The 26,169-nt window shown below is 39.0% G+C and overlaps 1 protein-coding gene across 1 annotated transcript in view; it reads left to right on the forward strand.

Moving 5' to 3' along the window:
• The first annotated feature begins 2,247 nt into the window (after positions 1–2,247).
• Positions 2,248–26,169, forward strand: part of LOC140755357 (uncharacterized) — a 28,489-nt gene continuing 4,567 nt past the window's right edge. Inside the window, exons 1-15 of the mRNA XM_073090552.1 lie at positions 2,248–2,263; positions 3,110–3,195; positions 3,850–3,888; positions 4,656–4,836; positions 5,806–5,973; positions 6,664–6,818; positions 8,073–8,199; positions 11,801–11,928; positions 12,746–12,932; positions 14,102–14,285; positions 17,501–17,619; positions 20,201–20,381; positions 21,432–21,517; positions 25,040–25,140; positions 25,766–25,837. Of these exons, the coding sequence (XP_072946653.1) occupies positions 2,248–2,263; positions 3,110–3,195; positions 3,850–3,888; positions 4,656–4,836; positions 5,806–5,973; positions 6,664–6,818; positions 8,073–8,199; positions 11,801–11,928; positions 12,746–12,932; positions 14,102–14,285; positions 17,501–17,619; positions 20,201–20,381; positions 21,432–21,517; positions 25,040–25,140; positions 25,766–25,837 (1,830 nt within the window). The remainder of the gene's footprint in view (positions 2,264–3,109; positions 3,196–3,849; positions 3,889–4,655; positions 4,837–5,805; positions 5,974–6,663; positions 6,819–8,072; positions 8,200–11,800; positions 11,929–12,745; positions 12,933–14,101; positions 14,286–17,500; positions 17,620–20,200; positions 20,382–21,431; positions 21,518–25,039; positions 25,141–25,765; positions 25,838–26,169) is intronic.

Consider the following 26,169-nt stretch of genomic DNA (forward strand, 5'->3'; position numbering starts at 1 on the left):
TCTTTGAACGTAATAACATATGTTTTGTTTTAATAATGTAAGTAAAATAAGAATATTATTTTTGATAAAATTGGAAATTATGTTTTAACTTTTTCTTTCTTTCTTTTTTAACTGTTTTCTGTTTTTTTTTCTTAAACTATTTTCTTATTAAAATAATGAGATATGTTGTGTTAATAATGTAAGTGAAATAAGAATACTATTTTTAATACAATTTGAGATTATGATAAATATTTTGATTAATAAATTTATTGATAAATGTTTGGTATTTTATTTCAATCAGCACCTTTTTATTATATAGGAGTAGCAGACGAGTACGCAGTCCACCTGATGTTAAGTGGCTACTGTCGCCATTAAATCGTTGACAGAATTGTCAGCCGTTTAAGCCATTTGGCTTCCTTCAATTACAAGTCGGTGACATCTATACTTATCCGGTTGTCGGAGAGACATAGGCTATATGTTTCAGCCTTAGATAAGTATAGATATCTCACCGCCTTGTAATTGAAGGAAGCCATTCAATGGCTTAAACGGCTGACAAATCTGTCAGCCATTTACTGGCTATCATGGTGTAATTTACGCAGAACAATGCCGACGTGCGCAGTTAAGTGGTGCAAAAACACGAAATTGAAGAAAAAGTGCGGAGAAATATCGTTTCATTCGTAAATGATTTTATGAATTTTTAATATTTGACAAACACGAAAATAGATGACAGTGACAATTTCAATTGTCAAAACTGGTTACATTTTCTTTTCAGGGGTGAGTGATCTTTACTAATCTATGGTTTCAGCAGTTTGTTTTAGGGCTTTCTACCCAACGGGTAATGGAACCCTATTACTAAGCCTCCGTTGTCTGTCCGTCTGTCACAGAGATCTATCTCTTAAACCGTAATAGGCAAAGACAAAACTTTTACAGAATATGTATAGCAGTTGCCGTTCTAACAACGAATATTAAAAATAAAAACGCTTGAAAATAAGTAGGGTCGCCATGTACGAAATCGCTATTGTTCGGAGTTTTTCGCTTTATCTATTGAACCGTATTAGTTAGACAGTTAAATTTTTACAATGCATTTACTTCTAATAAAATAATACTATTTCTTGATCCAATTAACAACATTTTATTATCAATGTGACTATTTGTACAGGTACTGGACTAATAAATTATATTTATTCGTGCATTTAAATATTCAATTATTTTTTTTAAATATATTTATTCGTACATTTATTCAATTGGTTAGGTTAGGTTAGGTTTTTTTTTTTTACTTTAACCCTCCGGCATATAGGGGTTAGGTTAGGTTAGGTTAGGTTTCAAAAAAAAAATTTTTTTTTTTTTGTAGTTTTTTTTTGAGATTTCTCAAAATCTACCGGTTCGAATCGGATAATAATAAATTGTTTGTCCAGTACCCGTATTAATAATTATAAATTATTCGTACGGTAACCGTGTTAATAATTATAAATTGTTCGTACAGTACCTGTATTAATAGACTCAGCCTTTTATTATTCCCGCGCAAAATACAACTCCAACGTCAAGAGCGTTCTTTTTCTTTTTTATGCTAACAATCGTACCAGCCAGTAGCTGTATACTAAATGGGCATTTTTAAATAAAAAAATAACACATGAAAATAACAAAAAATAATTAATTAAAATAATAGGTAGGTACTATAATTAAATAACTTAAATATTCTAATACTTCTATGGCTGCTATAATAATAAATACTACAAATACTAATTATAGAATACTAATTTGAAGGTGGTAGAACCCTTTGTGGTTCGACTCCGGCGGCACCACCGTCACACCTATTTCTGTTGTAACAGCAGTGTAGCGCTGCTGTGTTCCGTTTTGAAGGGTTTGATAGCGGAGACATACTTTTCCGAGGCGTTCCAGCTTAGTCTTCAGGTAGCGGCGCATCTGTGGCCGACCTCAGGTTGTCATCTGAGGTTGATTACAGATGTCTATGAGCGGCAGTAAACTTACCATCAGGTGGACTGCATGCTCGTCTGCTACTCGTATATCATAAAAAAAAATGAAAAAGTGGTGGAACGGAACCCTTCTTGCGATTCTTTGCCAATTATTTTCACTTATGCCATAGTAAGGCCTTTAACAATAATAGGTCAATTATTTTTATAACGGCTTTACAAATTGATTGCCATAAATTGTGATTGCTAAAAGAAAATTTGTACTGTGCTCGCTGCTTGCAAAAATGAAAATTAAATTTAAAATATTAGTGTTTTATAATTTATTTAGCGTTATTATATGTCCATACCCACCGGTAAGCAATATTTAACTATACATATATTTTTTATAATATAGAAGTAGCAGACGAGCATGCAGTCCATCTGATGGTAAGTGGCTGCCGCCGCATGGACGTGTAATCAATTCCAGATAGGATTAGATTCCTATCTGAGGTCGGCCACAGATGTGCCGCTACCTCTGAGGACTAAGATGGAACCCCTCGGAAAAGCACGTCTATTTTTTATTACAGAGAATTCTACCACCTCACCGTTATAAGTCTTAAAAGTTGTAGAACTCTCTGTGGTTCGATTCCGGTGGCACCACCGTCACATTTATTTCTGTTATAACAGCAGTGTTAAGCGCTACTGTGTTCTGGTCTGAAGTGTGGTAAGGAAGACATACTTTTCCAAGGCGTTCCAGCTAAATCCTCAGGGGTAGCGGCGCATCTGTGGCTGACCTCAGATAGGAATATAATCCTTTGGTTGATTACAGATGTCCATGGGCGGCAGTGACTTACCATCAGGTGGACTGCATGCTCGTCTGCTACTCCTATATTATATTAAAACATCTGGAGTTGATTACAGATGTCCGTACATCAGTAGCTAGTTACCACCAAGTCTACATGCTCGTCTGCTACTCCTATATACCTATGTTTATCTATACTAATATTATAAAGAGGAAAACTTTGTTTGTTTCTTTGATTGTAATGAATAGGCTCAAAAACTACTGGACCGATTTTAAAAATTCTTTCACCATCTGAAAGCTACATTATCCACGAGTAACATAGGCTATATTTTATATGAAATATATTTGATAAATAGATTTTGAGGCGGTACAAAGTTTGCCGGCTCAGCTAGTGTTTTATATTTGTAATCGTAGACAGGAGATGAAGTTCAACCTGGTAGTGTGTTGCTGCCGGCCACCAGACGAGGCAGGTACCTTGCGAACATCGTGAGAAGACAGGCTGTGGTAAGTTGCACTTAGTGCAGTCCGCGCCAAACTGCTAGTCCGCTCTGAATATAGAAACGAGTCGCGTCGAATAGCAAATTGTAGATATTAGCGGGACGAAGACAGCGCGGCCCCACGGCACCCCCGCTTCGCTCGCGGGTACATAGCTGCGTTAGTATGCGCTTACGTTGCTATGGAATATATGCTTGTAGTTGTGCGCAACAACCAGAGCGGACTAGTAGTTTGGCGCGCACTATACAAGCTTCTCTTTAACTTGCCTTGTTAGTTCGTATCATCATCATCATCATATAACCATTACTGTCCACTGCTGGGCACGGGTCTCCTCTCAGAATGAGAAGGATTAGGCCATAGTCCACCGCGCTGGACAAGTATTGGTAGACTTCACATCCCATTGAGATTTTTTTAGATTTCTCCGATATGCAGGTTTCTTCAGGATTTTTCCTTTATTGTTTAAGCAAGTGATTATTAATTTCTAATACGCACGTAACATGATTATTATAGTGACGTCATTCTTAATCCAAAATGGCGCATACGCCAAAATGGCGGCAAATCATTTATTTTCGTATGCACCCCAATAACATAGGTTCTAAATGAAAATGTTTTCAAAAATTCTTGTTTTTAAATACAAAATATTTTAGAAAAAAATGTTTACAGGATGGCACGGGGATTAAATTCAACAAGGATGCTGATAGGGTAAGGACCTTTGGTATAATGTAGAATCTGCAAATGACCATGCATTTGAAGGTAGAACCCCCTGTGGTTCGACTCCGGCGTCACCACCGCCACACCTATTTCGGCGTCATAACAGTGTTAAGCGCTGCTGTGTTCTGGCTTAAAGGGTGTGGTAAGGCAGACATACTGTTCCGAGCCATTCCAGCTTAGACCTCAGGGGTAGTGGTGCATCTTTGGCCAACCTCAGATTATCTTGGGTTGATTACAGATATCCATGGCTAGCAGTAGCCACTTACCAACAGGTGGACTGCATTCTCATCCGCTACTCCTATATTTTAAAAAAGAGCATGCACTCCACCCGGTGGTAAGTGCAGTGTCGCCCATGGATCTGTAATTAACTCCTGATAAAGTTATTATTCCTACTTAAGGTCGGCGAAAGCGTTGCTAAGCTGGAAATCATACCATACTTTAAACCGGAAAACAGCAGCGCTTAACACTGCTGTTATAAGAGATTTTTATTTTATTGATTAACACATCGATTTAGCAGACGTGCTACCTGATGGGAAGTAGTCACCGTCGTCTATGGACATTTGCAACACCAGAGAAGTCGTCAGCATCGCTGGCTTTGAAGGAGAGCTCTTTTTGAACCCTTTCTTAAAGAGCCCCATGTCATAACACTCTTAAGGAAGGAAGGGATATCTCAAAAGGAAGTTGTGGCTGTGGTGCCGCCAGAGTCTAGAGTTCTACCTTAAAAAATTGATTGTATTTCCTAAGTATTCCCAACACAGATGAACGCTGAAGCTAAGAAGAAAGTTGATGTGCTATCAGAGGAACTTCTTCCCTATATAATAGCGGAACAGGAACGCCGTACCACCCTCTACAAACGAGTCATGACCGCCGTCCAGAACGGAGAGAAAGGTGTCACCGTAGCTGAAATCAGGAACAAACCACCACTGATTATCAGAAAGGGTAATTAAAGTGTTTAAATGGCAATATGGTTAAGTCGGGCAATATGATTAAGTCGGGCAATTGGTTCGTTCGGGCAATATGATTAAGTCGGGCAATATGGTTAATTCGGGCAATATGATTAAGTCGGGCAATATGGTTAGTTCGGGCAATATGATTAATTCAGACAATATGACTTTCAGGTTTTGTAACTTTTATTCGGTTTGAAGTTAATAAAATTTACTTTAATTTATTTTGTGTTATTTGTATTTAATTTCAATTAATGATCTTGTACGGTTACGTACACATCAATTTTATGATTAATTGGTAATGTTTATTTGCTTTAGAGCAATATAAATATTGCGGGAATTATTTAAAGTGCCTGGGTAATGATTGACGTGGGCAATATTTATAGTGCCTGGGTAAAGTAACTAATAATACAAGAGATATTTGCCGGACTCGGCATTATTATTGCCAAATGAATTTGTATTATGTTTTTTTATAAAATAAAATGATGTACAGGCTGCAGTACCTTCTTTTTTTTGTTACGAGGGGGAAACCTTCAAAAAGTACCCTGTGCCGTGGGAGCGGCACGGGGTTATGTGGGATTCTTACCGCACTAAAACCCCCCGGTGGCCGTCCTCTGCGCTGCTTAGAGGACTCCGGGATCTCCAGAGGAACGCAACCGGAGTCCTCTTAGCGCGTTGCCCCATCGGGCTCCTCCCAGGTGAGCGTGACGCTCGCCACACCGTCTGGTGTGCACAACGGTATGCGACCACACATACCGCCGTCCTTCCCGGGGTCGCTGTCCGGGCGGTTCGAGCTCCCACTCTTACGACCCGCAACCCCGGAAGCCCCTTTTAGTCGCCTCTTACGACAGGCAGGAGATACCGTAGCCCTATTCTGGTCCCGAAACTACAGGGACCAGGCTGCAGTACCTAACCACCTATCTACCATCATGTGGACTGCGTGCTCATTTCTATAACTTCCCAGGCCTCCTGTACCGATGCCCATCAAACCGAGCCCCTAAAGAACCTGATGGGTCCGGAATCCTCATGTGCGAGGGGGATATAGAACCCACTCAGGTCATGTTCGACTCCTGCTTGAGTGCTGAAGACAAGGAGCTGTATGTGGCAGAGAATAGATACTTCTTTTGCAACCGTGAGTACCCTTATATTATATGCAAATTTGTTTTTGTTTTTTGGAAAAGGGACGTTCCGCTAGATGGAATTAATAACAGTAGTATTAAGCGCTGCTGTGTTCTGGTTTGAATTGTGGTAAGGGAGACATACTTTTTCGAGGCATTCCAGCTTAATCCTCAGGGGTAGCGGCGCTGTGGCCAACCCAGATAGGATATCTAATCTTATTTGGGATATATGTCTATAGACGGCATCCACTTACATATGGACTGCATGGTCGTCTGCTACTCCTATATTATAAAAAAGGTGATCATGCCCGGGGAGCAGCCGTGTTCCGCAGGTAGAGAACAGTAGACAACATTTAATGGGTAGACTGTTCAAATTTTCACTATGAGTTTACTTCTGTGGCTGTTCTAATAATTTGGCACGGTAAAAGTTTGGTTACGCTGCGATGAACCCGGTGTTCAGCTGAACAGCTGAACTGGTGATATTAGGGTGCAGCCCATCCAGGGAATGAGTTGCCACCATCGATTAAGGTCAGAAGGAACGTAATCACATCGGGATTTGATCATGGATCGTGGCGCTATCTCTTGACGAGTAGTGGGAACTCGCCACAATAACAAATACTAAAAAAAATGATAGGGAACCCTCCGTATGCAAGATAGAGTCGTACTTGGGCAATTACCCTATTTTTTATATATTTGAATTTTAGGTCACAAAGTGGAAGGACCTGATCTACCCCGCAATGGTACGACTGTGATCGGCTGTGCTCCTATTGAGCGAACTTCGCTTAACTACACAACCAATAATTGTGCTTTGGAGGATACTGATGACGTTGTGGTCCACTACAGATACTATCCAGATAGGGTAAGACCAACCAACCCACTGTCCCACTGCTGGGCACGGGTCTCCTCTCAGAATGAGAAGGATTAGGCCATAGTCCACCGCGCTGGACAAGTGCGTATTGGTAGACTTCACATACCTTTGAAAACTTTTTATTAAAATTTCTCAGGTTACCTCACGATGTTTTCCTTCGCCGTTTAAGCAAGTGATAATTAAATTCTAAAACGCACATAACTGAAAAATCAGCGGTGCGTGCCTGGGATTTGAACCTCGGACCCCTCAATCGAGAGGCCGAGTTTCTTACCCACTAGGCTATCACTGTTTATCAGTAGGGTAAGGTACCAGATCCTTAAGTACCCTCTACTTAAGGACCTGGTACCTTAGCCTAGTTTATAACATAGGAGTAGCAGACGAGCATGCGGTCATTATAAGTCACTGCCAAGGACATCTGTAATCAACCCCAGATAAGATTAGATTACTACCTGAGGTCGGCTACATGCGCCGCTACCTGAGAACTAGGTATGCCTCGGATAATGTCTCTTTTTTTACATCCAAACCAGAACAGAAATAAACTGTTGTTATAACAGAAATAGGTGTGGCGGTGGTGCCGGAATCAAACCACAGAAGGTTCTACCACCTTCAATCTTACGGGTTAAGATACTCGAACTGTCATTCGAGGAGTCAAGTTTCAAATCCAATGCACTTCTGATTTTTCCAAAATGTACATACATTTTAAAGGTGGTAGAAATCTCTGTAGATCGACTCCAGCGACATCACCGTCACACCTATTTCTGTTATAACAGCAGTGTAGCGCTGCTGTGCTCTGGTTTGAAGTGTGGTAAATGAGACATACTTTTCAAGCATTCCAGCTTAGTCCTCTGTGGCATCTGTGACCGACTTCAGATAGGAACCTAATCTTATCGGAGATTGATTACAGATGCATGCAGTGACTTACCATCAGGTGAACTGCATGCTCGTCTGCTACTCCTATATTATATATTAGCTGACCCGTCCGAATTTGTACCGCCTCAAAATCTATTTATCAAATATATTTCATATAAAATAAAGCCTATGTTACTCGTGGGTAATGTAGCTTTCGAATGGTGAAAGAATTTTTAAAATCGGTCCAGTAGTTTTTGAGCCTATTCATTACATCAAACAAACAAACAAAGTTTTCCTCTTTATAATATTAGTGTAGATACAAAAAAGTTTATTATGGCTATCTATGTAAAGATTAGTGAATGAAAGGTAATGCTTAGGATATACCACTAATTTCAGACTTACAAGTATGTGACTGAACTAGACCCAGATAGAGAGGTCTGTGACCACTGGAACCCTTGTCAGATTGGGTATATCTACAGTCTACCCTCCCCAGACCAGGCCATGCCAGCGAATGAGTTGTGGAGTAAGTGTTTTCTACTTTTTTTGACGAGGAGGAAACCTACAGGTAGCCGGTGTTGTGGGAGCGACGCAGGGTTATGTTGGATTCTTACTGCACTAAAATCCCCTGGTGGCCGTCCGTGGCTGCGATGAGGACTTCGGGATCTCCAAAGGAAAACAACCGGAGTTTTCTAAGCGTGTTGCCCCGTCGGGCTCCGCCCAGGTGAGCTTGACGCTCGGCTCACCGTCTGGTGTGCATGACGGTATGCGACCACACATACCGTCGTCCTTCCCGGGGTCGCTTACCGGGCGGTTCGAGCTCCCACTCTTGCCGCCCGTAACCCCGGAAGCCCCTTTTAGTCGCCTCTTACGACACGCAGGAGTTACCGTAGCCCTATTCTAGTCCCGGAACTAGAGGGACAAAGTATTTTCTACTACTGAGCTTTTTACTTAGCGTTTCGAACCCAAAAGGTCGTTTTTACACCGCACCGTAACCGAGCCGATACCGAGAACGAGATTATTTCGGGCCGATTTTAATATGTCGTGACGGCGATAGTTTGTCCACTGCGACCGATATCGCCGGTTTATTTTGTTCTAGCTGTCGTGTGACGGCAGTGTATGGACAAGTTCCAACTTGTTTTATATTGCTGGTACATCGGCATCGGCCCGATAAAATCTCGGTGCCGATGTAGCGACCACGTCGATCTACTCGAAATATTGGCGGCCGGGATGACGGTGCTCGGGTGTCGGACGTGCGGTGGTCGCGGTGGACAAGCTGCTATAGTAAATGTATGTACGCTACTTTGGCGCCGTCATTAATTATCGGTATCGGCTCGGTGACAGTGGCGGTGGACAAACGGCGAAAGGGTAAAAACGGAACCCTATTAGGTACTAAGCCTCTGTCTGTCCGTCTGTGTGTCTGTCTACTAGTCAGTTGTGTCTGTCAGTTGGACTGTTTGCAGTATATTCTATGAAAAAACACATTTATTAATTTATGTAAATATTTTACAGAGGACTACAGTGAGTACTTGTTTTAATAATAATATTATAAAAGTAAATATATTGTTTGTTTGATTATTTTTATCCAATTAAATTAACGTTATTATAGTCCGCGTAAAACTGCTAGTCCGCTCTGAATATAGAAATGAATCGCGTCGCCATAGCAAATTGTATGACCACACTGCTCGCAACAACTTCAGAGCGGACTAGTAGTTTGGCGCGGACTATGGTACCACGCTTTTATTATCTTCACCTATATGTATATATGTAAATGAATCCTTGATCTCGATTTTTACCCACTTTGAACGGTCAGCTTGATTCCAAATTTTGATTTTTTTTTTATAATATAAGAGTAGCAGACGAGCATGCAGTCCACCTGATGGTAAGTGGCTACTGCCGCCCATGGACATCTGTAAATAACCCCAGATAGGATTAGATATTCCTACCTGAGGTCGGCCACAGAAGCGCTGCGACCCCTGAGCACTAAGCTGGAACGCCTCGGATAAGTCTGTCACCCTTACCACACCCTTCAAACCGGAACACAGCAGCGCCTAACACTGCTGTTATTAGGTAGAAATAGGTGTGGCGGTGGTGCCGCCGGAGTCGAACCACAAAGGGTTCTACCACCTTCAAATTTATTCATCCTTCATTTTAATAATTTTGTCCCATTGCCCTTATCAGGATCATCAGGATTAACGATTTTCGAGGCGGTGTTCAAGCACCTTGCAGAAAGTTCATGACAAAGTTACTAGATTGCAACCATTATTATTTTTGAAGATACATAAATAAAATTATTATTATAAAGTATTATTAATAATCATATTTTTGAATATAAATTAATGACTACTGTTTTTATTTTCAGCTGAAAGTAAGTGAGGTTATGGTAAAACTGTTTTTTTTTGTTTTTATTAAATTCGCATTTATAATTTGAAAACTTTTTCAGAATATGATGGTAAGTGATTTTCAGAGGTTCTTAGCGATCCGTTTATTTTCAAATCAATTTTTTTAATAAGTTTTTAAATAGACTCAAAAATAATTAAAAAACTGTTTAATTAATATTATTTTATGTTACATTTTTGTAGACTATGAACGTAAGTATTTATAATAATATTTATATTATTATTATTTACTAGCTGACCCGGCAAACTTTGTACCGCCTCAGAATCTATTTATGAAATATATTTCATATTTACTTACCCATTACTTAAACCTTCTCTGGACTTCGACAAATTATTCTAAAGTAAAATTAGCCAAATCGGTGCCGGATTTTAAAATACACTTTCGTAGTTCCTTTATGACTATTAAAGGCGGTAGAACCCTCAGTGGTTCGACCCCGGTGGCACCACCGCCACACCTATTTCTGTTATAACAGTAGTGTTAAGCGCTGCTGTGTTCTGGTTTGGAGTGTGGTAAGGGAGACATATCCTTATGAGGCGTTCCAGCTTAGTCTTCAAAGGTAGCGGCGCATCTGTGACCGACCTCAGGTAAGAAACTAATCTTATCAGAGATTGATTACAGATGTCCATGGGCGGCAGTAGCCACTTACCATCAGGTGCACTGCATGCTCGTCTGCAACTTCTCGATAATATAATAAATGATATAATCTATATCTATATAATAAATGATATAATAATTAAAATATTTTATAATTGCAGGCGACGGTAAGTTATTTATTACATTGTATAATACAAATTTTGAAATTTAACGAATATTCTCAAAATTGAGAAAAATCTTTACTTCTTTTAAATGTAACCTACAGACCCCAAATTTCTAATATCATACAATAAATATGTAACTAAATTTAATATTTTTTTATTTTTTTCAGAAATCGTACCTCGTAAGTATTATATTATTCTAATTCTTTTTACTTCAATTTACAATTTCGTTTTTTTTTCTTGTATTATACAATAAATGTTAAATTTTAATATAAATATTTCAGCTATACCGGGTAAGAAAGATTTGGAATACTTTTTAGGGTTCCGTACCCAAAGGGTAAAACGGAACTCTTTTTAACCTTCCGCTGTCTGTCCGTCTGTCACAGGGCTCTATCTCTGGAACCGTAATAAATATACACTTGAATATTTACAGAGAATGCATGGTAAAAATAAAAAGTTTCAAAATAAATGGGAACCGCTATTTTTCGTCATATTTTGCTTTATCTATTAAACTGAAATAAGCAGATAGTTTAATCATAATGTATTTACTTTCATGGTATTCTAACAAATAGGTATTCAAAATAAATTAAACTTTGGTGGTATGGAACCTTCCATGTAAAAGTTCGAATCACACTTAGACTTCTTTTTTATATGCAGTCCACCTGATAGTAAGTGGTTCCTGCCCATGTACATCTGTAATCAACCCCAGATAGGATTAGATATTCCTACCTGAGGTCGGCCACAGATGCGCGTTTCCCCTGAGGACTAAGCTGGAACGCCTCGGAAAAGTGCGTCTCCCTTACTACACCTTTCAAACCGGAACACAGCAGCGCCTAACACTGCTGTTATAACAGAAATAGGTGTGGCGGTGGTGCCGCTGGAGTCGAACCACAAAAGGTTCTACCACCTTCAAACAAAGTTGAACGTAGGGCTTCACCTTCAGTATGTCATCCACCTGTCTTTTTATGCCAGAGGACAGTATGGAAGAATGGGTTCCACCGAATTCCAAGAACTATACCTCCAGCCCTCGCCAAGTACAGGTTCCCGAGGGATACAACTTCCATGGGATTGTACATAAGAAGATGCATACTGGAGCATTTGTGAGTATATAAAAAATAAAGTATATAAACTTTTTTTTTGTAATTTGGGAGTAGCAGACGAGCATGCAGTCCTTCTGATGGTAAGCTACTGCCGTATGGACATCTGTAATCAACCCCAGGTAAGATTAGATATTCCTACCTGAGGTCGGCCACAACGCTACCCCTGAGGACTAAGCTGGAACGCCTCGGAAAGTATGTCTCCTTTACCACACCCTTCAAACAACACAGCAGCGTTTAACACTGCTGTTATGAGGCAGAAATAGGTGAGGCGGTGGTGCCGCTGGAGTAGAACCACAAAGGGTTTACCACCTTCACGTCAATTGGCCAAGCAAGTCACACGTCATCAACCCATCACTGTCCCACTGGACACGGGTCTCTTCTCAGAATGAGGATTAGGCCATAGTCCACCGCGCTGGCCAAGTGCGTATTGGTAGACTTCACATACCTCGAAAACTATTTTCGAGTTCAACCATAGATAAGTATGGATATCTCACCGCCTTGTAATTGAATGAAGCCATTAAATGGCTTAAACGGCGACAATTCTATCAGCCATTTAATGGCTGTCATGGTGTAATTTACGCGGAACAATACCGACATGCGCAGTCACGACATCAAAACACGAAATCAAAGAAAAAGTGCGGAGAAATATCGTTTCATTCGTAAATGATCTAAAAACTACATTTTTAATATTCTTCAAACACGAAAATATATGACAGTGACAATTTCAATTGTCAAAATTGGTTACATTTTTTGTTAGGAGTGAGTAATCTTTACTAATCTATGAGTTCTTCAACTGGATATTGTCCAAACTACCCAGGAGCCAGTACCCGAGAAGTTCTACTCAGCTGATGAAGTGGACACGGCGAGCCGTCGCCTCCTGGTCGGCAAGTGGTTGATGGTGTCCATCAGCTTCACGACTTGGTCTTCTGGGTTCTTCGGGCCTTACTACGTCCACTTCCAGTGCCCGAACAAGAAGGATAAGTACAGGAAGTTTATCTCGCTGTGTAAGTGTACTTCCACTGCTGCCTGCTGGCCTCTCCGAGGGGTTCGAGGTTCGAGTCCCAGGCCGATTTTTCAGTTATGTGCGTATTACATGTATCACTTGCAACGGTGAAGGAAAACATCGTTAAATCTGCATACCTGAGAGATGGTGTGGTAAGGGAGACAGACTTTTCCGAGGCGCTCCAGCTTAGTCTTCAGAGGTAGCGGCGCATCTGTGGTCGACCTCAGGTAGGAATATCTAATCCTATCTGGGGTTGAATACAGATGTCCATGGGCGGCAGTAGCTACTTACCATCAGGTGGACTGCATGCTCGTCTGCTACTCCTATAGTATAAAAAAAGAAAAAAAATAAAAATCTTTTCAAAGGTATGTGAGGTCTACCAATACGCACTTTTAACTGAAGACATTGTTATGTAAGAGTAATGATTTGATGATGATGAATGAACTGTCATGAACTGTCATTACTGTCTCACTGCTGGGCACGGGTCTCAGAATGAGAAGGATTAGGCCATAGTCCACCGCGCTGGCCAAGTGCGTAGGTATTGGTAGACTTCACATACCTTTGAAAACTTTTTTAAGATTTTTCAGGTATGCTGGTTTCCTCACTTTTTCCTTCACTGTTTAAGCAAGTGATAGTTAATTTTTAATATGCACATAACTTTGAAAAATCAGACCTTGGGATTTGAACCTAGGACCCCCAGTTTCTTAACTAGGCTATCACTGCTATAGTAGTGGACCTGATATAGTCCGCGTAAAACTAGTCCGCTCTGAATATAGAAATGAATCGCGTCGCCATAGCAAATGTATGACTACACCTGCTCGCAACCTCAGAGCGGACTAGCAGTTTGGCGCGGACTATACCTTTAAAATTTTTTTATACTATGGCGTAGCAGACGAGCATGCAGTCCACCTGATGATAAGTGGCTACTACCGCCCATGGACATCTGTAATCGACTTCAGATAGGACTAGATATTCGTACCGGAGGTCAACCACAGATGCGCCGTTACCCCTGAGGACTAAGCTGGAACGGAAAAGTATATTTCCCTCACCACACTTTAAACCAGAACACAGCAGCTTAACACTGCTGTTATAACAGAAATAGGTGTGGCGGTGGCGCCGGAGTCGAACCACAAAGGGTTCTACCACCTTCTCAAGATGTACCTTTTGCAGCTCAAAGCGCGATGATGGTGACACCACGTAGTGTGGAGCTCCTGTATGGTCAAAAGGCGAACGCCACCATCATTCCATTCAAGTGCAACCACTGCAGGCTACTCCACATCCTTGTGCGGGCCACCGACTCCAATATATATAACTTGGACTCTTCCAGATACCGCGTTAAGGAGTATCGGGATAGGTGAGGTTGAAATAAACCACACACACACACACACACACACACACACATACACGCTTGGATTTTAAAACCCAGGAGATGCCCCACAGCTGACTATCTTCTTATCCCACCTAACACCACAGGGATTATAGGAGCGGCTGAAAAACAGCGCTACTCGAATCCCTGATTCTGAGACAGCAATGCTGAGCCGAATTCCTTTTGTCATATTAATATTACTGTAAAATGTACATTTATTCTTTGTGTAACTGTGTTATTATGGCAATAAACTTATTATTATTATTACACATGTACACACACACACACACACACACATACAGAGTAAGTCCGAGACACATTTCATTTTTGAGTAAGTAAACTGACTTATACACACATATTTATATATATATTTCTTATGTGCGTGTGTATGTCACTGAACACCTGATAAACGACTGGACTGATTTTGATGAAATTTGTTGTGTGTGTTCAAGGGGGTTTAGATTCACAATTTAGTCCGTGGGAAAAGGTTTTTTTAATTAATCTTTAATTCGTAAGTAGTTGTTGATTTTGGAATGTTGCACATTGGATTCGACCGACTTCGCTACCATCGCTGTTTCAAATATTCTATCTATTTTTCAAACCCGTAAATGATAAGGGTTGTTCACCCTTAACATTTTTTTTATTTATATGGCAACACAACGTTTGTCGGGTCAGCTAGTACTATATATGCTTGAGTTATACATGCACACACAAAGTCACAGCAACAGGCATGTGGCGACTTCTCGCTACTCGACAAGAGATGGCGCCACGAGTATTCTGAATCACGGTATCAAAGTTTTCTAAACATCTTGCATATATACAAGCTCTGAACTGAGACTGTCGCAGCACGGACGGTCCCCTGGCATGATCACCTAGCACACAGGGAGATCACCCTTGCCAAAGACACATTTTATCATGTAAATAAGCTTACCCTCTCTCTCTCTCTTTCTCACACACACAAATACATCCAAACACACATGGATTGCACTACAATGCAACTTACAGATAAGATATATATGTCAGATCGCCGAGCCTCGCGTCTGACCGATATAGAAATGCCAGATGGCGTTCCTTCATAGTGCACCAACTGCTTTCAATTCCAACAAAGAAGCACACAAGAAAATAATAAATTCGGAGCCGATGGATTTACAAGTCCACACGCCATCAACGTCAATTGTCAACTCTCTCTCAAAAACGAAACAATAATCATAGTTCTTATAACAAAAAGGCGACACTTGCAACCCCATCCGGAGTTACCCGCTCCAAAAATATAGTCTACTAAAATAATTGTTAATTAAGTAATTTGAATGGAAATCATAAAATAAGAATAAATAGCTTCAACTCAAAATTAACTAAAATTAATTGAAAATAATAGCTCGCGCCGTTATATATATATGTGTATGTTTTAAAAGGTGTACCCAACCCATCGTAGCTTGACTCCGGGGGCATCACTGTCTCAGTGTAAAAAGTTGATTTAATTCAACAAAATTACAAAATGTGTCATAGATTTATTCGCCAACAAATACAAATGATTCCCGCAAATCTATCCTATTCCGGCAAATGTAACCTAATATCATAGATTAGTAAAGATTACTCACTCCTAACAAGAAAATGTACCGAGTTTTGAGAATTGAAATAGTTGCGTAAAAAAGTTTTGCTACGTCTCCGTGCTAAAATGTCCCTAAAATATTTGAAATAATTATTTATTTACTATGTAAATTACGCAGTATTAGTTATTTATTCGTAAATTTTCTCTAAAAATGTTTTTATTTGTCATGGATTCAAAAAAAGAACTTACTAAAATAAGCCGTTTGTGGCTTCATTCAATTTCAAGGCGGCGAAGTATCTTTAGTAATCTATGCCTAATATAAATTAATGCTGCTCTCTAGTATTTTGCGACGCCCTCTCAGGGCATCACATATTGCTTATATTTTGTTGTAAGTTGTGTGTGTATTTTGCAATAAATAAAATAAAATAAATAAAGAAATAAATCTTTTTTTCGCTGTTTTATACACATTTCACAAATTATTTGGTTTTGACGACCCTTTTTAGCAGCTACGTTTAGCGGCCCCCTAGCATCGGGGGCCCGGGGCGGACCTCCCCTTCCGCCCCCGCTTACCGCTAGAGCGGTGGTGTTCCAGACCACTTAGTGTTAAGCCTAAACGTACATTAATAAACTCAATAGAATGACGAATCTTTGACATGTATAATACATTTTAAAAATTGTAAGTATGTTAGATGTTAACAGTAATTGTATGTTGTCCTATGTAACGTATGTAATGTAATGTAATGTATGTAATGTAACCTAATATAAATTACAATGTGACTATTTGTACAGGTACTGGACTAATAAATTATATTTATTCGTACATTTATTCATTTTTTTTTTCTTTAAACAATGTGACAAATTCAATTTTTTTTTAAATATATTTATTCGTACATTTATTCAATTGGTTAGGTTAGGTTAGGTTAGGTTTTTTTTTTTTTTTTTTTTTAAATTGATTTCGAACGGGCTGATGGCAATCGACGTCATTTTTTGATGTTAAGAGCTTAGTTTCTAAAATCGATCGGTAGAGCCTTTTAAAACTTATTAAAAAAAAACATTTAAAAAAAAATTTTTTGTAGTTTTTTTGAGATTTCTTAAAATCTACCGGTTCGAATCGGATAATAATAAATTGTTTGTCCAGTACCCGTATTAATAATTATAAATTATTCGTACAGTACCTGTATTAATAGACTCAGCCTATATATTAATGCTGCTCTCTAGTACTTTTGCGACGCCCTCTCAGGGCATCACATATTGCTTATATTTTGTTGTAAGTTGTGTGTGTATTTTGAAATAAATAAAATAAAAACAAAATAATTATTTTTACAGGGAGGGAAAATTGTAAGTAGCCTTTATTACCCTTATTTAAATAATTCTTTAAGTCATACTTCTACTTTTAACCGGCCGCGGAGGGTAATGTTCTCGCGTATGTATGTATGTGTCATTCTTTGTCACGCTGCAACACAAACGGCTTGACGGAGAACGCCTCGAAAAAGTCTGTCTCCCTTACCACACGTTAAACCAGAACACAGCAGCGCTACACTGCTGTTATAACAGAAATAGCTGTGGCGGTGGTGCCGCCGGAATCGAACCACAAAGCATTCTACCAGCTACAAATCTTCAATGCTACCACTACCTACTATGGTTTTATTTTTAGACAGCAGTACTTCGAAGCAAACTTTCAAGGGCTGATGCCTCAGGACTTTGGGGACTACTTCGCGGTGGTACAAAATGGCGACGGAATCGAAGAGAGGGTCAAGATAGCCAGTGTTCGATGTGAGTTTATACTGTTACAATCTAAATATATGTATATAACTCAAAGGTGACTGACTGACATAGTGATCTATCAACGCATAGCCCAAACTAATGGACGGATCGGGCTGAAATTTGGCATACAGGTAGATGTTATGACGTAGGCATACGCTAAGAAAGGATTTTGATCAATTCTACCCCCAAAGGGGTTAAAATGGTGGATGAAAATATTACTTCGTAACGCGAGCGAAGCCGCGGGCAATAGCTCGTAAATGATATGATAGTGCAGCGACTTCTCGCTCCCCATCAACAGATGGCGCCACGAGTATTCTGAGCAGTGGGACAGTATAGTCCGCGCCAAACTGCTAGTCCGCTCTGAAGTTGTTGCTCAACTACAAGCATATATTCCGTAGCAACGTAAGGGCATACTAACGCAGCTATGTACCCGCGAGCGAGAGCAGGGGTGCCGTGGGGCCGCGCTGTCTCCGTCCCGCTAATATCTACAATTTGCTATTCGACGCGACTCGTTTCTATATTCAGAGCGGACTAGCAGTTTGGCGCGGCCTGTAATAGGTTAATCACACATTGAAACAACAAAAATGCAAAATATACTAATTATAAATCTTTAATTTTACAGCACCAGGTATTAAATATTAACATTTGTAATACTTTGATTAATAAAATAGAAAGATACTTCACCCCCTTGAAATTGTAGGAAGCTACAAAACGCCGACGTGTCAGTTATTTTTTGAATTCTTGACAAATAACAAACCTTTTTAGAGAAAATGTACGTGTAAATAACTAACACTACGTAATTAAAGTAATAATAATATTTTAACCATTCTAGGGATATATAGCACAGAGACGTGTCAAAACTTTATTAGGCAACAATTTCAATTCTCAAAACTTGTTACACATTCTTGTTAGGAGTGATCAATCTATGTATTTTACTCGTCTAAGATGTACTTTATAATGCATTTACATTTATATCAAGGTTTCAGTCATTTATTCACGTTATTAATTTAATTAATCCATAATCAGATGTCATCATAATGTTACTAAGTTGTCAAAAATGTTACAGAAGTGGGCATTTTTATCGATTATATTTATCAATATTTAACATAACAATAATTACTTAGTTAAAAAATATTTTATTGACAAATAACATTACTTATTACTTAACTTACGCTTTTTTACAGAAAAGGGTAAATATTATTTTAATTTTGTGAAATAATGATTTCATTTCTATTTTATAAATTAATAATAATTAATTTATTTGTTTAACTTATTAATTATTTTTTCATTATTCTTCAGATCGCGGTAAGAACATAATTTTTAAGGAATATTAACTTATCTAACTTTTGAATAAATGCATTATATTATTATTAATATAAAAGTATAAATAAAAACTAAATCTTGTTTTTAGGCAATAGTAAGTATTCCTGTTTTATTATTAATAATATTTTAATTTTATATTCTATTCATTATATAGCGTGGTTCGATTCCGGAGGCACCACCGTTACACCTATTTCTGTTAACAGTGTAGCGCTGTTCTGGTTTGAAGTGTGGTAGGAGATACTATACGAGGTGTTCCTTAGTCCTCAGTAGCTGTGACCTCAGGTAGGACTGCACTCCTATCTGGGGTTGTTCAGATGTCAATACGTCAGTGTAACCAACAGATAGACTTCATGCTGGTTTGTAAATAAAAACAACGTGTATTTTTCTTAATAAGAAATTTTAATGTTGATTTTAATTCTCATTTTTACCTTCATCGTTTTCATCATTATTCTCATCATTATCATCTTAGCTCATCTCATTATCATCCTAATTATTAATTCTCCTCCATTCCATCCCCTTATTAATTCTTATCCTCATTCTCATCCTCATTCTCATCCTCAGCTTATTCTCATCCCTATCCTCATCCTCATCTTCATTCGCATCCATTTCCATTCCGATATTAATTCCCATTCAATGTCACTCCCCAGTAATAAGCACGGTCCGTATCTTCGCGTCATACGACGTGGGCGGTCATTTCGACCGCACGATGAACTACAGCTGCACTGAGTGCGCGCTGACGGATATCCTGTGCAATGGAGACAGTGTGCTCTCTGCCAGACGGGTGTCCACTGTCCCCATGTCCAATTTAAACTTGCGATTTTTTTTTATTGTATATATATTTTGTTCTTTTTTTGGGTCTTTTTTACCTTTTTTTTAATTTTTCAGTATTATTTCAGTGTTTCAGTGTTTTAGTTTTATTTTTCAGTTTGCTATTTCTGTTATAAAACATAGTGTGTAAATATATAAATCATTCTCATCCTCACCTACAGCATCATTCTCATCCGCATTCTCATTCTCATCCACATTCTCATTCTCATTCACGCTCTTATTCTCATTTTCATCCGCGTTCTTATTCTTATTCGCGCCCTTGTCATTTTCATCCGAGTTCTGATTCTCATTCTCAATCGAGCTCTTACTCTAATTCTCATCCGCGTTCTTATCCTCATCCTGAACCGCATCATCATTAATATCATTATCCTCATTTTCATAATCATCATCATCCTCATTTCCATTCCGATATTAATTCCCATTCAATGTCACTCCCCAGTAATAAGCACGGTCCGTATCTTCGCGTCATACGACGTGGGCGGTCATTTCGACCGCACGATGAACTACAGCTGCACTGAGTGCGCGCTGACGGACATCCTGTGCAATGGAGACAGTGTGCTCTCTGCCGGACGGGTGTCCATTGTGCCCATGTCGAATTTGATCAGCTTTAACTTTCCCAGGTTAGTATTATATTAGGTTTGTAAGATACTCCGGTTGCATTCGTTTAGAGATCCCGGAGTCCTCTACGCAGCGCCGAGAACGGCCACCGGGGGGGTTTTAGTGCGTTAAGAATCCTACATAACTCTGTGTCGCTAACACCGCACTGGGTACCTTTTGAAGGTGTCCTCCTCGAAACCAAAAAGAAAAAAATGTAAGATAAGTTGAAAGTAGAACCGTGTGTTTCGACTCCGGCGGCACCACCGCCACACCTGTTTCTGTTATAACAGCAGTGTTAAGCTGCTGTGTTCCGTTTTGAAGTGTGGTGACTTTTCCAAGGCGGTCCAGCTAAGAGCTTAGAAGTAGCGGTGCATTAGTGGGCGACCTCAGGTAGGAATATCTAATCATATTTGGGGTTGATTACAGATATGCATATGGCAGTAGCCACTTACTATTAGATGGTGCATGCTCGTCTGCTACTCCTATCATCATCATCAACCCATTATTGTCCCACTGCTGGGCACGGGTCTCCTCTCATAATGAGAAGGATTATGCCATAGCCCGAGTTGGCCAAGTGCGTATTGGTGAACTTCACATACCTTTGAGTTTTTTTTTTATATATAAATCTCTCAGGTATGCAGGTTTCCTCACGATGTTTTCCTTCGCCGCTTAAGCAAGTGATAATTAATTTCTAATACATACATAATTTTGAAAAATCAGAGGTGGGATGGGAATGGGAATGGGAGCCTGGGATTTGAACCTCGGTCCCTCGAGAGGCGGAGTTTCTTAACCACTAGGCTATCACTGCTATATTATACATATAAGAAAGAAACAGGAATTGCTGTTTTCTGGGATGGGTGGTATAGGACACGTATATGTATATCCGAGGCGTTCCAGCCTAGTCCAGAAGTAATGTCTCTGTTGCTAACTTCATGTAGGACTCTTATCTGGGGTTGTTTACAGATATCCATACGGCAGTAGCCATTTACCATCAGGCGGACTGCTCGTCTGCTACTTCTATATTATTTAAATAAATAAGAACATGATGTAATTATCTATTTTATCTATTTCAGATTCGACAACTCCCATGCTTGCGTCTACATGGGATTTTTCAGAGAAAAGGAGAAAGTTTACAAGAAAGTACTAGCCATTATTGATAGTAAGTTTTATTTATTTATTCGTCAATCCATTACTGTCCTGCTGGGCACTGTCTCCTCTCAGAATGAGAAGGATTAGGCTATAACCCACCGCGCTGGCCAAGTGCGTATTGGTAGACTTTACATACCTTTGAGAACTATTTTTTAAACATCTCTCAGGTATGCAGATGTCCTCACCATGTTTACTTCTAATACGCACATAGCTTTTAAAAATCAGGGTTCTGATAATGATTTAGAAATTTTGCCAGGGATTCGAACCTCGGACTCTTCGATTGACTGGCCTAATTTCAACCACTAGACTATTACTGCTAAAATATACAGGGTGAATTTTGCAAATAGGCCTTCAAGGCCAAATCCGAAACTATGAGGATTAGCGAAAAATGCTGACAGGAGTAACGAGGCCGATTTTGATAAAAACTAAAACTGCATCATCAGTTTTCTAAAATATCTTTTTCCCTAGCCGGGAATCGAACGAGTTATATGTAGACTATTTAAATTTTCGCATTATTTACTCTTTTCGCACATGGACATCTATAGTCAATCCCAGATGAGATTAGAGTCCTACTGAGGTTGGCCATAAATGCGTTGCTACCTATGTGGACTAAGCTGGAACGCCTCGGAAAAGTATGTCTCTTACCACACTTCAAACCAGAACATAGCAGCGCTACACTGCTGTTATAACAGAAATAGGTGTGACGGAGTCGACTCACCTTTTTTTATAACAAAATTAAATAATATTTAATTAATTTTCAGATAGTTGTGAGTATTTCTATTTAATTAAAAATAATAATAATAATAATTAGTAAGCATAGATAAGTATAGATATCTCACCGACTTGTAATTGAAGGAAGCCGTTTAATGGCTGTCATGGTGTAATTTACACGGAATAATGCCGACATGCGCAGTTAAGATACGAAATCGAAGAAAAAGTGCGGAGAAATATCGTTTCATTCTTAAATGATCTAAAAACTACATTTTTTAATATTTTTCAAACACGAAAATAGATGACAGTGACATTTGTCGAAAGGTGACATTTTCTTGTTAGGAGCGAGTAATCTTAACTAATCTATGTTTAGTAAGAATAACAAGTGGCTTCCAGATATTATAACAATAATATCTTAAATTGTACCCTATTTTAATTCAATCTAAATATCTAAATATATATAACTCAAAGGTGACTGATTGACATAGTGATCTATCAACGCACAGCCCAAACCACTGGACGGATCGGGCTGAAATTTGGCATGCAGGTAGATGTTATGACGTAGGCATCCGCTAAGAAAGGATTTTGATCAATTCTACCCCCAAGAGGATAAAATAGGGGATGAAAATATTACTTCGTAACGCGAGCGAAGCCGCGGGCAAAAGCTCGTTAAATATATAAAATGGTAATGTCAACTTCCTGTTGAGATGGTAGATACCCCTTGGTTTTCTGTTGTGCGTAAGGGAGTTTGGTCGGGGTGGGTGGAAGTGGGTGGTTGTGGGTAGCGAAAATGTGAAATAATATATCTGTCCTTCTCTAACTAATGTAAATGTGGAATAATATATACATGTCCATCTCTAACTCATGTGAGCTTCTGGAAAGTTATGAAATTTTCTGAAATTTTCAAAGTTTCAAAATGTGTGCAATTGATGTAATCAATCTAGAATCTTCTAGAAAGTTCGAAAAAATCCTGAAATGATCTAGACAATTCCAACATATGTGCGATGGTTGTAATCTTTCTAGAAAGTCTTAGAGAACTTCTAGAATGATCTAGAAAGTTCTGAAAATTTGTTGACTGATCTAGAAAGTTCTAGAATATTCTAGAAAAATTTAGAAAGTTCCAAAATAAGTGCAAGTGCTCATAGATTAGTAAAGATACTTCGCCGCCATGAAATTGAATGAAGCCACAAACAGCTTATTAGTAAGTTCTTTTTTTTAATTCTTAACAAATAAAAACATTTTTAGAGAAAGTTTACGAATAAATACTACTAAACTAAACTTGTGTTCCGGCACGCCGACATCGGTAGCGGGGGAGAAAATCATCCCCCCTTGAGGCGAGTTCGACTACGACTCGGTCGAAGCACTGGTGGAGTCGCGGAAGTGTGCGCAAGTGTTCCCGCGGCTCCACCCCATAGTGATGTGGAGGGACACCGTCAGGTGTTTAGTCGGTTGAAGCCCGACATCACCTTCCACCGGCCTATGGCGGAAGCCACTCGTGCCAAGATTTCCTGACATAAAAAAAAGAAAAAAAATGACATGACCGCTTAAGGCATGCTCATGTTGATTTTTCAAACTTTTAAGAATGATCTAAAGATTGCCGTAAATTTCTAGAACATTCTAGAATGATCTTCTTTAATTACAATATTTAATTAGGGTATAGCTATATTTATAGGATAGTCTATCTTCATCAACATCATCAATCCATTACTGTCCCACTGCTGGGCACGGGTCTCCTCTCAGAATGAGAAGGATTAGCCCATAGTCCACCGCGCTGGCCAAGTGCGTATTGGTAGACTTCACATACCTTTGAGATTTTTTTTTAATATAAGTCTCTCAGGTATGCATTTTCCTCACGATGTTTTCCTTCACCGTTTAGGAATATTAAATAAAGAATATAAATAAAGAAAATCGAAAATTAGAGTTTATCTTAATAATTTTCATCTAATTTGTTTTTTAATATATTATCTATTTTTTTCAGCGCCTGGTAATTAATTAATTATGATTAAATTGACAATGCAACATGACAACATATTACTCTTTAAAAACATTAACAACATGACTTATACTTAAAATTTAAAATAATAATTTTATAACAACATGCCTTATTATTGCACTGTAAAAACATTAAAAACGGATCAACATGACTTATTATTACATTTTAAGAATATGGCTTACTATTTCACTTTAAAATATGATGAACGCAACAATAATATGACCTATTCTAACATTTTAAAATATCAGAATAACAAAATGACTTATTCTTACAATATAAATTATTTTTTCACAATGTAATAAAAATACTTATTATTGCATTTTCAATCATTTGCATAGTAGCAATAGAGCTTTTTATACTTTAGCAATGCTACATGATTTATCGTCACATTTTAAAATATTAACGGTATAACAACATGACTTATAAATTCATCTACTTATACATATAAATAAAATTGGAGTGTCTGTTTTTAATATCGAAATAACCGCTTTTTACTACATGCATATATATATGGCATATATATATATATACATATATATATACATACGGTACATACACCAAAATATTTTTTTTACAATTTTTGTCTGTCTGTCTGTCTGTTTGATCTGACTAATCTCTGAAATGGCTGGACCAATTTTGACGGGACTTTTATTGGCAGGTAGCTGATGTAATAACGAGTAACTTAAGCTATTTATATTTTAGAACTGTGCCCCGCGGTTTCACCCGCGTTTGATTTACTTTTTAACGCGGGTAAGACCGTGCGGCAGTTGTGCTATAAATACAATAGAGCGTAAAAACTTGCTTATGATTAAATGGTAAATGTTACAGCGGTGGTGATATCTCAGATGGTAACAGTCAATTCGCCTAAACAAGGAGAGCAGTTCGAGCAAACGATATCCTATAGTTGTGAAGAGTGTAGTGTTGATAAGGTTAGTATCATCATCATCATCATCAACCCATTACTGTCCCTCTGGGCACGGGTCTCCTCTCAGAATTAGGCCATAGTCCACCGCGCTGGACAAGTGCGTATTGGTAGACTTCACTTACCTTTGAGATTTTTAAAATTTTATATTCCGCGCCAAACTGCTAGTTCGCTCTGAAGTTGTTGCGAGCAGGTGTAGTCATACAATTTGTTATGGCGACGCGATTCATTTCTATATTCAGAGCGGACTAGCAGTTTTACGCGGACTATACCATTTTCAAAAAGTTATGGCGACTTCCCACTACTCGTCAAGAGATGGCGCTGCACATTTCTGAATCACGCTATCGAAGTTTTCTCAACATGTTGCATATATACAAGCTCCGAACTGAGACTGTTGGAGCACGGCCGCTGTCTGGACATCATCTAGCCCACAGAGGGTAAGAGACATTATCTGAGGCATTCCAGCTTAGTCCTCAGGTGTAGCGGCGCATTTGTGACCGAATTCAGGTAGGAATCTAATCTTATCTGGGGTTGATTACAGACGTCCGTACGGCAGTAGCCACTTACCATCAGGTCTACTAGGAATCTACAGATTTGTAATACATATTAGTAAAAATAATATTTTTTTACAGGTTTTCGTAAATGGAGTGCCTCTAGAATCATCTAGCAGGAGGAGTTCAGTTGGCTCTGTGGCCTTCTTTGTGGTATGTATTCAAAAAGTGAACTTTTTTAATTCCTGGCTATTAAATGGTGGTAGGCCGCTCTGTGGTTCGACTCCGGCGGCACCACCGCCACGCCTATTTCTGATAACATCAATGTTAAGCGCTGCTGTTTTCTGGTTTGAAGTGTGGTAAGGGAGACATACTTTACCGAGGCGTTCCAGCTTAGTCCTCAGGGGTAGCAACGCAGTGGTCGACCTCAGGTAGGACAATCTTATCTGGGTTTGATTACGTTCTTGTCACGAACGTGTGAGATATGGAATAAACTTCCTCCTGAGGTATTCCCGGAGCGCTATGACATGGGGCTCTTCAAATAA

This window comes from Epargyreus clarus, unplaced genomic scaffold (assembly GCF_041222505.1).
Source record: "Epargyreus clarus isolate Ecla_fem2 unplaced genomic scaffold, WU_Ecla_fem_2.2 ptg000033l, whole genome shotgun sequence".
In the NCBI taxonomy this organism is placed as follows: Eukaryota; Metazoa; Arthropoda; class Insecta; order Lepidoptera; family Hesperiidae; genus Epargyreus; species Epargyreus clarus.